Raw genomic sequence first — 15,313 nt, 5'->3', positions numbered from 1 at the left:
CTTCTATTGGGTCTCATTCACTCCCATAAACCTTATTTTAAGTTTTCGCTAACTCTTTAACCACATATATATAACCTTCCCTCTTTAAACATTGGTTACATAACATTTATCGCATGAACTTACCTTTAAACACGAAACTTCAATTATATCAGAATACAAAGGAATAACCCGATCGAAACACATAGGCCGGACTTCAAACATTATAAAACCGTGTTCATAATTGTCGTCGGGTCTGCACTCATCCATCACCTTTCCATTGCGCTCTCCATTCAAACTCCAATCAACGATCAAATTATGACTGTCGATCTAGACTCGATCCGACGGTAGGACTTGCACTCGATCAACAGAACAGAACGAAGACCCTCCGCTGTCGATCTTCATTCTTTATATCTGATGGTTGATGTTGGTTTCGAATAGACAACGAGCACGGGGATTAACCGCCCGATAAAGCGGTTTCCCCTCACCACCTTTGTGCTACGTGTCGAATGGTGAGTGGAATCAGGCACTCACCCTTCCATACCACTTACCATTTAAACCTCGCCCGAAATACCACTTCCGCTTATAAACCCGCCTTTTTGTCAGTTATCTCCCACACTCTTCTCTCATGCGATGACCGTTGATTTATGAGATCTAATAGTTCTTATGCATCACCTCTTCACTTCTCCGCTCGTTCCTTTCCTTTGACTTTACTTCGTCCTTCAGTGTTTTTCCTTGTGGTTTTGGGTTTTTCTTTAGGGTTTCGGTTTTCCGCTCTTCCGCTTCCTCTGAACTTAACTCCGTGAATTCTCCCTTCGCTACCTCTCCAGAGCTTACTCTGATCCTTCAGCTGGATTCAAAGATCCCTTATGATTCCTCTGAATCATTCTCTCCTCTGCGTATCTACAGAACTCTGCCTGCAACCTTCTGTTACAGAACCTACGAATTCATAACTTACATGTAATTCATTCATTAAATACTCGTTTCACACACTTACACAGTTAGGAAATAAACCTCTGTATATATAAGTATAAACAAATGATTACATATCGAGACTTTCTGTCTCTCACAGGCCTGATCTTCAATATCAATGGCCTCTCCCTTTACTCTGCCCGTAGGCTTACATTTATACTAGAAAGGTTCTGTTGAACTAATTCTAGTTCAAATCCTAGATCTACTAAATTGACTCCTAAATGTCCTCTATGTCCACTTCTAACTTCAATTAATTCCTAAGAACTCTCTCTAGTTCCTCGAATCATGAAACTACCTTTAGAGTTATAATTGGCTTCTAACTCTCTTGTCATTATTAACCACTCATGTTCTCCTTTATTCGAGAGCATTTACAAACATCCTCACACATCTAATTAATTCCTATTTTAATCACTTAAAAGCCTAAATATTATTTTAATTTGAGACTTAGGAAACCAATTTCCTTAAAACACATGACCCTCCTTATGTCTACTAAAATACAATGATTTTCCTTGGGTTGAATGCGCCTGCATCAGGAAGCCACCATCTTTGCAGTGGAAGCCATAGCTGCATTCGCCACCACCACATTATCCGTTTGCCAGCATCCACGCACAATACGCTCAACAACTATCACTATCGGCCATTGTTGGCTAGTTGCCATTCCATCCGGTCAAATCAAGCCATTGCCACCTTATCGCCTACTCCGCTCAAGATTGTCATCGCTGTACAAAATTGCTTCCATCAATCTCTGCACAATCGAGTAGTCATTTGACCATCGAGAGCACATAACAATGGTACTGTATGGTACATGTTGTTTGGTTTAAGTACATAATAGTTACAATCGCGTCTATATGGTACGCATTGTTTGGTTTAAGCACATAACAGTTAACAAATAATTAAGTGATTTGCACTGTTGAAGGTTTAATACCTTTGAAAGACTATTCTAAATATATAATCCTTTACTAAGACTATTCAAGACAAAAAAATAATAATAAAAAAGGGGTTAAGGCCTAAGGTTCAATATAAAGGGAAACCATAAATTATAAAAAAACATATTAAAACCATATCTTGTAAAGAGGATATATAGATGATTTAGAAAAAAATAAAAAATAGGATCTTTATAAAAAAAATAAAAAATAAAAGATTTACAAAAAAGTATTATTACAAGAATTAAAAGGGCACTTTAAACCCTTTGATCAAAGTATCATTTGACAAAAAATAAAGTCAATCACTGAAGGGAAAAAACAAAAGAAAAGAGAGAGAAGTAAAAAGATGATTTCCACAAGACGATTTATTTTCAATATGTCCTTTTTGTTCAGAAGGATACCCCAATTGTCAAGAGTCATTCAGAAATCAAAACGTTGTTTGCATAAAATGTTACAAAACTTTTACCTTAGGTGAATATCTAAGTTATGCACAAAAGCAATCAATTACAAGAGATATAGAACAATTAATGGCAATATATAAGCGACGAAATGCTGATTTTAATAAGGAAATGAAGAAAACAGAATCCACATTTCAAGTTGAAAGCCCATCATCGCTTCTACCAAACGATGTAATCCAGTGTACCAAGAAATTGCAGCTAGAAGATCAAGAGAATGGAAAAATAGCCAAACTTCGACAAAACAAGAAAGCGTTACAACACGAACATAAAAATCTTGTGGATATGCATTACAAGGAAGTAATGGAAAAGGATGAAGAAATTTCTTGCCTCAAGGACCACGTCGAAAAACTAATTGCACAAGTGAAGAAGACTAAGGTCACAAAGAAAGAACTCAAGAAGCACTTATTAGAACAAGAAGAGTAAACTTTAGGTTTAAAGAACCTTAATAAAAATTTATTAGAACAAATCAAAGATCTAAAAGACGAAACAGTCAAAAGTCAAAACATTGAAAATAAGGTTGATGAATCAGAAACCGAAGAAATTTTACGTCTGAAAAACCATAATCAAAGTCTATTCACTCAAATTAAGAAACTTAAGGATGATAACAAAACATTAAAAGACAAGTTAGAACAATTTAATGAAAAGGAAGTATCGAAATCTCCAGTCGTAACAGTCCAAGTTGAAGATAAGGGAACAAAGACCAAACCAATGAATATCATAACTCAAGAAGAATGCAAACTAGTTGAAGAAAAGATGCACTTAGATGTTGCAGTTCAGATGATAAACACCCCAAGTGAAGGTTTTGTAACCAACTCAACAACATCGTCACCTGAAGTAAATAAATTTTTTTCACACACTTAATAAAGAAAAGTCAAACCAAAAAGGTTCCCTATTGACATCCGAATCATGAGAGTAGACAACTCAACCATGCTACGTATTAGGACCATTCAGAACAGAAACAACAAACTGATGTTCCAGAGAATAGTGATGTAACCTCAATCCAATCCTATGATGACAAGTTGTTACAAAATTCCAGTGATCAGAATATTCCACAGAAGATTAATCTAGGATGGTCTAATCCCTTCTCAGTGCGACAATTTTGTTTGTCACTTAGAAGATCATATCAACTTGTATCGATGAAGATGACTGTTCTGAGATGAGAAGACAATGTTGCACGAAGCACCTCCCCCCCCCCCACGGTTCCAAGCCCTGAAGCGCGTCCGTACGGAAGCGCCTAGGAAGCTTGGCTGGAAGCGCGCTTCCGAATTTTTTGCCACTTACTGAAAATTTGGAAGCGTGGTACGGAAGCGCCGAAGCGCGCTTCGTACAACGCTTCGGGCGTCGGAAGCATGGCGCTTCAGAGGAGGAAGCGTACGCTTTCCGTACGCTTCCGGAAAAGTGTTTAGAAAATCGTTTTTTTTTTTTTCAATATTTTTTTTAAATTATAGTTGAGTTTGCTTGTTGGGGTGGTCCACCTTGGGTTAGGGTGAGAACTGAAAGCAAAAAAAAAATATAAATATAGTAGATGCTCCCTCATAGTAATGTTAAATTCTTAAAGTAAAAGTGACATTCTCCTTTATTTTTCATTTTCATCCTTTTACTTAAATTTTTAACATTACCATGAAATGACTCAGGATGTTTGAGAGTGGTTCCAGCCTCATTGGACTTCATATGGAGAAAATAGAATTTCATATCCTATTCAAAATTCAGCAGACTTAACAGTTTTCAGGAATTCAGGATCAATGGGATTGTGGCATTTCATTAGATTATATCAAGTATGAAGGTATGCGATTAGCATTTAATCAAGAGCACCAAGCCCTATATGTACCCTAGTGTTGGTGGTGTTAATTGTTGAACTCCTTTGTCACGCGGCACGCCCTTAGCAAAAAATTACCTTTCAATCAAGTCAAAATCATCGATCAAGCATGTTAAGCTTTTTCTACCATATTTTAAGTCTTGAATTAGGTAGTTTGATCAAAATTGGGCAATGTTGACTAATATCCCTAGACAATCGAGGTAGAGGCAAAGGCTAGACAAGAGGAGAAGAATCTAGATTCCAGATGGTTGATGCATCTAAATGGTTGATGCTCGAATAATTAATCATTAATGTACAATGGATGTTATATCTATCTTGATTTATGCAAAAATATGCATGTTTTCATGTCTTCTACAATTAATTTGCTATTTGGGATGTTTGTTTTGAGTATAAATGCAAAAAAATATAAATATATATATATATATATAGCAGATGCTTCCGCGGACGCTTCGCTTCCTAGATTTTTGGAAAATGACGCTTCCGTGTCCCCGCTTCCAAAAAAGCTTCCGCTTCGCCCCCACTTCGTGCAACATTGGTTCATGGTGCTACTCCTCCGAAGCTCAAAGGCTGTATATATATATATATATATATATATATAGCAGACGCTTCCGCGGACGCTTTGCTTCCTAGATTTTTGGAAAATGACGCTTCCGTGTCCCCGCTTCCAAAAAAGCTTCCGCTTCGCCCCCACTTCGTGCAACATTGGTTCATGGTGCTACTCCTCCGAAGCTCAAAGGTTGACGCTCTGTTAATTGAAGGTAATATCGCAAAACTTTGGGTCACTGTTTGAGGGTGAGCCAATCATCTGATCCCGACGAAGGCGAACTTTCCCACAGCGCCAACTCATCTTCTAGTTGGTCACTATCGTCGTTCAAACATCACTATTTCTTGATCCCCTCCGTCTCTGCTCGAGCTGGAGAATTTTTTTATTTGCCGCTCGTGAAATCTCTCTGTGTGGCCTGCGGAAGCAACGATGACGACGGGACAGAGTGACGGCTAGATCGAGCGTTGGTTGCATGTGATTGACGGATTGACGGCTAGGATCACGTGGCGGCTGTGTGTGACGTTATCAGCACGAGGGTCATCACCAATATTATCAGTCGTAACAACGTTTGCACATTTCCACCAATTACTAGAGGGACGTGTTCAGTCCTATTGTTGGAGTAAAGTTTTGCGTTGTTCTTTTCTGTACCTGAGCAAGAGTTAGCTGGAACTTGGCATTCTTGTAGTAGCATATGTCCCCACCTATATACCAGTCCACACAGCGAAAAGCAATACGCGTCATTTAACAACAAACCAAGGAGGGGCCGTGGATTTTTTTTTTGCATGATACAGATGGCCTCGCTAACCAATCTGATGTTGGAAGGCAATCAATGCTTTAATAGCACAAATTATAACATCTGGAAATAGAGAATGTTGACCATTTTTGAATATAGGCGTCTTGACTAGCTCGTTCTGAACAAAGAGCTCCGTCCTGGTACAGCTGGTACCAGTCAAGATAAGTTTGATGATCGAAATCGAGAGGCTGTTATGCTTCTCAAACTCTCTGTGACTGATGATCAGTGACCGCAGATTCCTTCCGGCAAGACAACTGCCGAAATCTGGCAACATTGGAAGGAATTGCATGAGACATCCGACAAGAGCAGAGCTTTCTTTCTCAAGAATCAATTGTTCTCCATGATGATGGATGAACATATGTCTTTACAGGAACATCTTAACAGGATTAAAGACATTCAAGATCAGCGTGAAGCCATTGGTCGGACCATGGAGGAAGAAGATATGGTAGTCATCACTCTGAAAAGTCTACCAAAATCTTATGAGCACTTCATAGAAACACTCAACATTACCTCCACTAATGTTGATCTGAAGTTTCCGGAGTTATGCACCAAACTCATGCAGCAGGATCGTTGGAAACAACAGTTTGGTAGTGGTGCTTCATCAGCCTCCTCAGAAAATGCTTTTGTTGCCAAATATCAGTCCTCTCAGTCCTTTCAACATAAAGGTTCTTCTTAGTTTTTTGATCTTGCTAGGAAGAAAAATGTGTAGTGTAATCACTGTGACAAATTCGGCCACATGAAGAAAGATTGCCGACAGAGGATTGCTTCTGAACAAAAGAAACAGGGAGGGCCTCATCAGACAACGAATGTTGCAGAACATTCCGAGCAGATAGAATCTGCCTATTACGCCTTTATGGCTAAAAGGTCTTCAGATCATGTCCTGTCTTCGGCCTGGTACATTGACTCTGGTGCATCACGCCATTTCTCTCACAGGCGTGACTCGTTTATTGACTTCTCACCTTTCAGTGATTCAGTAGTATTCGGCGGAGGTGAAGAGTACACAGTGGTTGGCAAAGGTACAGTTCAGATCCAGTCTGGTGGGCGCACACTTATCTTCCTAAATGTGTACTATGTTCCTGGTATGGAAATTAATCTGTTGTCTGTTAACCAGATTATGAGGAACTCTCCTCAGCTTGATGTAGTGTTCAGTGCGCACAAGTGCTCCATTATCGATAGGGACACTAGTCTTACGGTTGCTGTTGGCCTAGAGGATCATGGTCTATACAGGCTTCTTGACACTGGAGATTCTCCAGAAGTAGCTCTAGCAGCTCGTGTTTCTCCCATCAGCACTCTACGACATCAGCGATATGGGCATCTAAACATGCAGTATCTCTCTCAACTCTCTCAGGAGGGACTTGTGTCAGGGTTACCTGATATTCAGACTCAGCAGTTGGTTGTATGCGACGCTTGTCAAGCTGGCAAGCAACATCGGTCTTCATTCAAGGATGGAGAATCTTGGCGCGCATCTAAGGTAATCCAGTTAATTCATGCTGATATTTGTGGTCCTATGCATACATCTTCTATTACTGGTTGCAAATATTTTTTTCTTATTGTAGATGATTTTAGTAGAAAGATGTGGGTGTATTTTCTAAAATATAAATCTGATGTATTTAGCATCTTTCAGAAGTTTAAATCCTTAGTTGAAAAAGAGTTTGGCTGTAATATCATAACTCTTGGGATAGATAACAGGGGGGAATTTTGTTCTTCTGCTTCCTCCAACTTCTGTGATACTCATGGCATCAAACGTCAATTAACTACACCCTACACTCCTCAGCAGAACAGTGTTGTCGAACGCCGCAACTGTACGATTGTTGAAATGGCTCGTTCCATGTTACAACACAGGAATGTTCCAAAAAAATTCCGGGCTGAAGCAATATTTACTGTTGTCTATCTTCTTAACCGATCATCTACTCAGGCTGTTAAGGGGACGACTCCCGAAGAGGTTTGGTCTGGTTGTAAGCCTAAGATCAGTTACCTCAAAGTATTTGGCTCATTTGCATATGTTTGGATTCCAGCAGCTAAGCGCTCTAAGTTGGATTCCAAAAGCCAGAAACTCATGATGATAGCGTACAGTGATCATCACAATGCCTATAGGTTGATAGATATAGCCACTGGTCGTCTCAGCTTCAGTCGTGATGTAGTATTTGATGAAGACAGAGGATTCTTTCAGTCTCCTCTTTCTGAGCAGTGTTCTGAGGATCAGCCTCGCAGTGTTCTTCTTCCGGTAGGTCCATCGGATGGGAGGGATGATGCAGCATCAGTATTTGATAATGCACTACCTGAGCTTCCTCCGGAAAATAACCCTCCTCTTGCTGCTCCTATTGTTCTTGAGCCTTCTCCATCTCCTCTTGATATCGGTTCCTCTACTCTCCAGCCTAAGTGGTGGGCTAAAACCATTGGTGATCTCGGGGATAATGAGCTCCTTGAAGGTAGAACTTCTAGACATAAGAGCAAACAACAGTCTATAGTAAATTTTGCTCTTATGGCTAACCTGCACTGTATTTTTGAGCCTCAAACTTATTCAGAGGCTAAGGGTACACCTGAGTGGGAATAGGTTATGGAAGCTGAATTCCAGAGTCTTAAGAAGAATCACACTTGGACCCTTTTTGATCTTCCTGCAGGGAAAAAGCCCATTAGTTGCAAATGGGTGTATAAAGTGAAATACAAAGTAGACGGAACCCTAGACAAGTATAAGGCTCGCCTTGTTGCTCGAGGGTTCTCACAGAAGGAAGGCATTGACTACGAGGAGACCTTTGCTCCTACAGCCAAGATGAGTACCATATGGCTTGTCCTTGCCTTAGCAGTTTAGTTCAATTGGAAAGTCCATCAGATGGATGTAAAGAGTGCTTTTCTGAATGGTGACTTACAGGAAGAAGTCTACATGACGCAACCTCCAAGATTCAAGGTTGCCGGTCAAGAACAGAAAGTCTGTAGATTAGTCAAAACACTCTATTCTCTGAAACAAGCTCCTCGGGCTTGGTACATGAAAATTGATCAGTGCCTCACAGATCATGGTTTTCCGCGGAGTCTATCTGATGCAAAATTGTATATCAAGCATACTGGTGATGATATTCTGTTTGTTGTTGTCTATGTGGATGACCTTATCATTACTGGCAGCTCAACACATTTGATCCATGGGATCAAACAGGATTTGTGCAAGACTTTTGATATGACAGATTTAGGACTTCTTCATTATTGTTTGGGGGCTAAAGTCTGGCAGACTGAGAACAACATCTTTCTTTCGTAGTCCAAGTATGCGAGAATTCTTGTGGACAGATTCAGAATGCAGGATTGCAAACCTGCCACGACTCCTATGGAACCAGGGCTCAAACTTTCAGCTTAGTCATCCTCACCCCTTGTGGATGAAACTTTATTCAGGCAATTAGTGGGCAACCTCATCTACCTTACTGCCACTAGACCTGACATTAGTTTTGCAGTGAGCTACATTTCCTGCTTCATGTCAGCTCCTAAGGCTGATCATTGGATAGCAGCAAAGCGTGTGCTGTGTTATGTGCATGGCACTCTTGATTATGGACTTCTGTACACTCGAAGTTCTGATCCTATACTCAGTGGTTACACAGATTCTGACTGGGCCGGTTCGGTTGATGAACGTAAATCTACCGCTGGGTGTGTTTAGTCTAGGATCTGGTGCTGTCACCTAGACTAGTAAGAAGCAGCAGGCAGTGGCTTTCTCCTCAACAGAACCAGAGTATCGGGGAGCAGTTAAGGCATCTTGTGAGGCAGTTTGGCTTCGACGTATGCTTGCTGATATGCATGTTTTCCAAACAGGTCCTACTCCCTTGTTCTGTGATAATTAGGGAGTGCTCAAACTTGCCACGAATCCAGTCTTTCATGAACAAACAAAACATGTAGAAACCCATTGTCACTACATTTGCCAGCTTGTTGAAGACGGATCCGTTCAATTGCGATATGTTCCCACAACGGAGCAGCCTGCCGACATCTTTACTAAGCCCCTTGGTCCTGATAAGTTTGTAAAATTCAGAGGGTCTATCGGTGTTGTAAATAGATTGAGCATTAAGGGAGGGTATTAGAATAATGCTATTTAGTGTTTAATGCTCATTCTTATTAGCTGTTTCTATTTCTATCTTTTTAGCAGTTTCTTAGAAGAAACTGGTTGTTTCTATTTCCTAATAGAAACTTGATGTTTCTATTTCTGTAAATATCTCTGTATTACTTATTGAGCTTCATTTGTTCATGTAAATCAATTCAATTCATTCATTGATTAAACAAATGGGATGCAGGGAACGATACCCTCAAAAAATAAGATGCTTCCACTTTCCCTTTTAACCAAAGTTTGTCATTTCAAGGAAAACATAGACAACAAAGCAAAATAAAAAAATAAAATGAATGCAAACTTAATGCATAGGTAGATGAGGAAGGACCTAATGAGGCATAATTCTGATTGGTTGGTGTGTCATTCAGTATTCTGGAGAATGCAAATGATTGTCTCAGATAGTGGCATTCTCATGGTTGGTCCGTATTCCTCGTGCAGTGACTAGATGCAGATATTAGCGGGCATTGCCTGAAGTAGTGATGTTCATTTGTCATTTTCCTTGTTCTTAAATTGGTTACTTGAATACTTAGATCTATATCCTCTGAAACTTATAAATATATGGTAATAGATGATCAGTGAATCATGATTATAATGTTGTTACGTTATCACATGTATCATTTATGATTTATGACGTTACATGTAATGATGTATGTTTTTGGTGCATTGTTATGTATAAGAATTCAATGATTTGTATATAATTTATTCTATATTTAATTTTTAGTTTTTTTTTGTATCTTGGGTGGGGTGCCCTATATCAGAGACCTTGATGTCCCCTAGAATTTGGGGGGTGCTTCCACAAATCCCCTGGATGTGTTCCCAGCAGCAGCAACCCTGCATCCTGGAATCTTTGTGGGGTCTCCTATATCAGAGACCCTGATGTCCCCTATGACATTCCCTAGAATTTGGGGGGTGCTTCCACAAATCCCCTGGATGTGTTTCCCAGCAGCAGCAATCCTGCATCCTGGAAACTTGGTGAGGTCTCCTATATCAGAGACCTTGATGTCCCCTATGACATTCCCTAGAATTTGGGGGTGCTTCCACAAATCCCCTGGATGTGTTTCCCAGCATCAGCACCCCTGCATCCTGGAAACTTGGTGGAACATTGGTAAATAACATATCAAGGGAACTCTTTCCCTTTTTGTTGGTCACTAATAATTCTACTTTCTTGTCTGATAGAAGCATCCATGTCTAGGGCCTTGGGTGCTACTACTGTTGGCGCTTGCCTGGTGAGCTCAACATTATTTTTATTAACTGTTGTTCATGTTCCATTATCCCCACTTTAAGAGGGTTCAATAGTTTTCTTCAGTTTCTTGCACCTCTGCCTGATTGTGCATTGTAAGTAGGGATGAAAATTTCTAGGATTCCTACCATTGTTTGAATGCTCTTTAAGCACATAGGATCTATTTGAGGCCTTGAAAGAAGTCAGCCTGGATGAAGAGGTTTCTTGCTTATACATTGGAAATAGGATCATGACATTCAAATCATTATTTATTATCAAGAGTTAGTTTTAGTGTTTGAAAATGGCATAGGCATTGTGGGACTTCCTTTCACTCAAGGAAATGAAAATCCCTTTGATCAACTATTAAACTATTCAGTTTCACATTCTGGCTATTTGGAGGGAACTTAGTTGATGCTTTCTAGATTTTCTTGAAAAATGTAAATATCTTCAGAGTTCTAGAGGAATAGTCTATCGTACTTTTATCATACTATCATCAACGTGGTTGATATGTGATCAGAGGGACCAATAGATGCAAGATGATGGATGACTTTCTGGTTATTGCAGTCATTCTCATTGTTCACTTTCATGATAATATCATACATATTCATCAAGAATATAGTGTTTTTATAGATACCTTTGCTTATTACCTGACATGCTTTAGATTGATTAATTGCAATTATTGACCAGTGAATTCTTACTATCATGTTCTTGTACAGATTGTTGTCTATGAATGTAATAGACATCCAATATATTCAATTGCATGCATTTGCCATGAATTTATGTTCCTCTTCAAATTGTGTTAAAAAATTAGCTTTACATACATAATTACAAGAAGCAATGTATTTAATTGCTAGTTTCACTGTATACATTACAAATATATTCCCCAGTTAATATGGTCCATTAGATGCGCATGTTATTACTAAACATTAAAAAAGATGAGAAATAAAGAAGATTTTACCATGCACGAGATCATGTACTGGACGTTTATTCTGCAGGGAAATGTTATGCCCTCTTACTGAATAGCATGTCTCCCACATGTGAATTTTGGCTTATTTTTTTAACAAGGATCAAAGTCTGAAGTTTTGCTCAATGAAACTGAGTCATATGCCATTTTACAGATTATCATTGCTTTTATTGTGGATTGATACAAGCATCAGTGGGGCACTCTTGGTGTCATCTTTTTGACATGCCTTTGTTGGTTTTGTTTCCAGCGCTTGAGAGAAATTCTTACTAGACAGGCAGAACTAGGCATTCAAGTAGCTGAAGTACCAGATCATTATATGCATGACAGTCTGGATCACCAGAAAGGACACCATAAAAGTGGTCATCGTGGTCGCTTTCATCAAGATTCGTTCACATCCAGAAAGGTTCCAAATAATTACAATTTTCAGAAGTCGAAGAAATCTCAATCACATGAGAGTGGCGAAAGTAATGAAGTGGGGACAGATGATGCAGCCATGAAGATACCACGGCTTGACGATTTAACATCTCCGAGGTCTGTACTGAATGATGCTAGTGATTTTAAGGTGAAACAGTCCAGGGAATCAATTGAAACAGTCAGCCCTGCTTCTGGTATTCAATGCCCTGAAAGTTCTCCCTTGCCCCCAGGAGTGGATAAAAGCGATAAGGAGGCCTTGGGCATTGCTCCACAGAATGATATCACAGACGTGGATATGCAGCTTCAGCACAGTGATGGTAAAAGGTTCCACAAAGTACAAAGTATTTGTCGATATTTCCAAAAGGGATTTTGCAAAAAAGGACAAAGATGTGACCATGTTCATGTCCGGATGTCAAACGACGGTCATAATCAAACTAGTTTGGCTTCCAAGCATTCAAAAAGAGAACCCACACTTTTAGAAAAACTTCTTAGTCGAGAAATAAAGAGGGAGAAAAGCCACTTGCTGCAGGTTTTCAGATTTATGGTCAACAATTCTTTCTTCAGTGAATGGCCAAATAAGCCTTTGAAATTTTTTCAGTGGTCTGGGGAGGCATCAAATGTAAATCCAGAGCAGGCTGAAAGACAAAATCTGTCCTTTTTGGATTCAATTACTGGCATTGATGAAGTGCACACAGAGTTTGATGAAGATGATGCTCCTGAAAAGATTGTCGTAGATGAGACAGAGAGCAGCAGTCATGAAGACATTGAAGAGGGAGAGATAGTGGAGGGGGAGGTTGAATAGAATTGTTGAGAAAAAAGGTAGACACTAATTCCAATTAAACAAGTGATGCAAATTTATGATCTAGCTATTACAGGTCTTCTAATTATCTGAACTTGAGATCTGATGGACAACTGGACAGACTACTTGTAGTCAGTAATGCTTACTGCTTACTGCTGTATTACAGTTTAGGGTTTGCTAACTTATGGATGTGTATTATATGCTAGTAGTGAATATGGTCCTGTATGATTTGACCTTTGTGCTTGATTTTCCATCCTGTGAAGCGTTATATATACACTTGTCACTCAGTATCGTCTAGTATTTGTGTATGTATATAAAGTTTGGTCTATATTATTGCAATTTGCATTTCAGACTGACACATCTACTAAAATTGTTCATTTATGCTTCCATTTAATGGTGAAGATCGTGTTAATGTTAAATGAATTTTTTCTGTATCATTTGGTACAGGTACACTGCATTTGCTGACAGTAAACAAGTTATATGTACAGTGCTTTTCAAAATTTTGCTTCTAATTGTCTACTGTGATTTGTAATATTTTCTTACCGATGTACAAAGGATATCCATCATAACATGGAAATAGTAGCAATAATTATTTTCGAAAGAAAATAATAGTATTTTTCTTTCAGGCATAAACGAAAATATACGTTCAGTAAGTGCTTGACAGCTATGTCAGAAGGTTCAGTGAACTTCAACATTGAGGTTTGAAATTTGAGGAACATAACACATTTGAAGTTTGAAATTTGACGAACATAACAAAAATTTGAGGTTTGTTCAGGTTCGTCGAAGTTCCAATGTTGCGAAAATCGTGATCGGGATTAAATCGGCAAGGGGAAAAATTGGAAAAAATCGTAAAAATCGGGAAAAAAATCATAAAATATAAAAATATTCATTTTTTTTTTTTCAAAATTTTAGATATCTAAAACATCTACAACATAAAATAAATACATTGGCACATAAATATGATGAAAAAACTAATATATAAGATGTGTAATATCATTTCTGGTGCCACATCACACATAACAATGAATCATGTCTTGAATAGTAAGTCCTGACTCTTGAGTCCCAACTTAGTGTCAAAATATCAAAAAAAATATAATAATGTATCTCATATTATGAGTCATAATGTCATATACAATGAAATGAACCAAATAATCAATACCATTGATTTCCTCTGCCCCTCTTGCGAGAAAATGCAATAGTTTTCCCTTTCCCTCTAGATGTAGATGCCAATGGAGTTGGTAGTGGACTCTGATGTGCTCTAGAAGCTGAAGAATTAGGAGCTAGAGGAGGTAGACCACGTCCTCTACTGGTGGGGTGGCATGGGTAGCCTGGGTAGGTGGTGTCACCTCCTCCCCCTGTTGCTTTTCCTCTTCCACCTCCTCCTCCCCCTCTACGCCTTCCACTACCCCGTGCTCTAACCAATCATCGATCGACTCCATGAGAGGCTTTTCGGCCTCAACTCTCCATGCAACAGTGGTGTCAATCCCATCCAATGAGATGGCTTCCATATCAGGTATCCTCTCAAGTTGCCTCACCCACAATCGAAGATTGTAGTAGATGTAGACCATGTCATTAAGTCGCTGAGACTCCAACCTGTACAAAGATTATAAAATAATAATTAAAAAAATATATTGAATGAATTAAAAAAAATAATTGGAAATTTGGAATATTTTAAGTTTTAAGTTTAATTTGTTGCGCTTCTTGTCGTGTATTTTTTCAAATACACTCAAGTTGTGCTCGCATGTTGAGGAGCTACATGTTTGGCTGAGGAAAATGTAGTTTTCTCGCCAAACATATGCTCTCTACAACTCACTTATGCGGCTGAAAAGTGCTTCATGTTCCCAGGAGTTTTGGTTGGCAGATCTCACATAGATTTTGTCATCTCTTGCTTGGCTGGTACCTCTGACCTGCGGAAAAGGCCAGAAACCCAACAAAATCTGAAAATTTGACAAAATAGGGAGGTATTAATAAATGGTATAAAAGAATCAAAAGTACATTTCATATTTATGAAGAACGAACCTAGTTACACATTTTTCAACACTCCTTATTAACTAAGGAGGTATTAATAAATGGTATATGGACATTATCAATATGAAGAGATCTCATAAGAAGAGTTAGATTGGTAACTCATCTGTTTAACATCATACCAACTAGCATTTTCATATAGCAAGGCCTTGACTAACACCTTAATCTCCCCATAAGGTAAGAGAACAATGTTGGTGAGACCAATGCTTTATCGTCACCATCATCATTGTCTCTCTCAGAACATGCCGCACTGAGGTTCTCTTAGTGTATGTTACACCAGGACTATTCTTATCTTGGATATCCAGTCCCCAAATAATATTAGTTTTGTGCGACTA

At 38.9% G+C, this 15,313-nt stretch overlaps 1 protein-coding gene across 2 annotated transcripts in view; it reads left to right on the top strand.

Annotated features, from left to right (window-relative positions):
* The window catches only part of NUFIP (GATA zinc finger protein), a 100,266-nt gene extending 87,026 nt beyond the window's left edge, over positions 1 to 13,240 (top strand). For both annotated transcript variants that reach the window (XM_089435841.1, XM_089435840.1), the window contains one exon: positions 11,988 to 13,240. In XM_089435841.1, coding sequence (XP_089291967.1) covers positions 11,988 to 12,956 — 969 coding nt within the window. In that variant the 3' untranslated portion in view covers positions 12,957 to 13,240. The remainder of the gene's footprint in view (positions 1 to 11,987) is intronic.
* Positions 13,241 to 15,313: the final 2,073 nt, after the last annotated feature.

This window comes from Pinus tabuliformis, chromosome 5_2, assembly GCF_031772625.1.
Source record: "Pinus tabuliformis cultivar Carrire ecotype Pingquan chromosome 5_2, CPIR1, whole genome shotgun sequence".
NCBI lineage: Eukaryota > Viridiplantae > Streptophyta > Pinopsida > Pinales > Pinaceae > Pinus > Pinus tabuliformis.
Note: the sequence above shows the minus strand (reverse complement) of the source record. Positions and strands in the feature narration are given on the sequence as shown.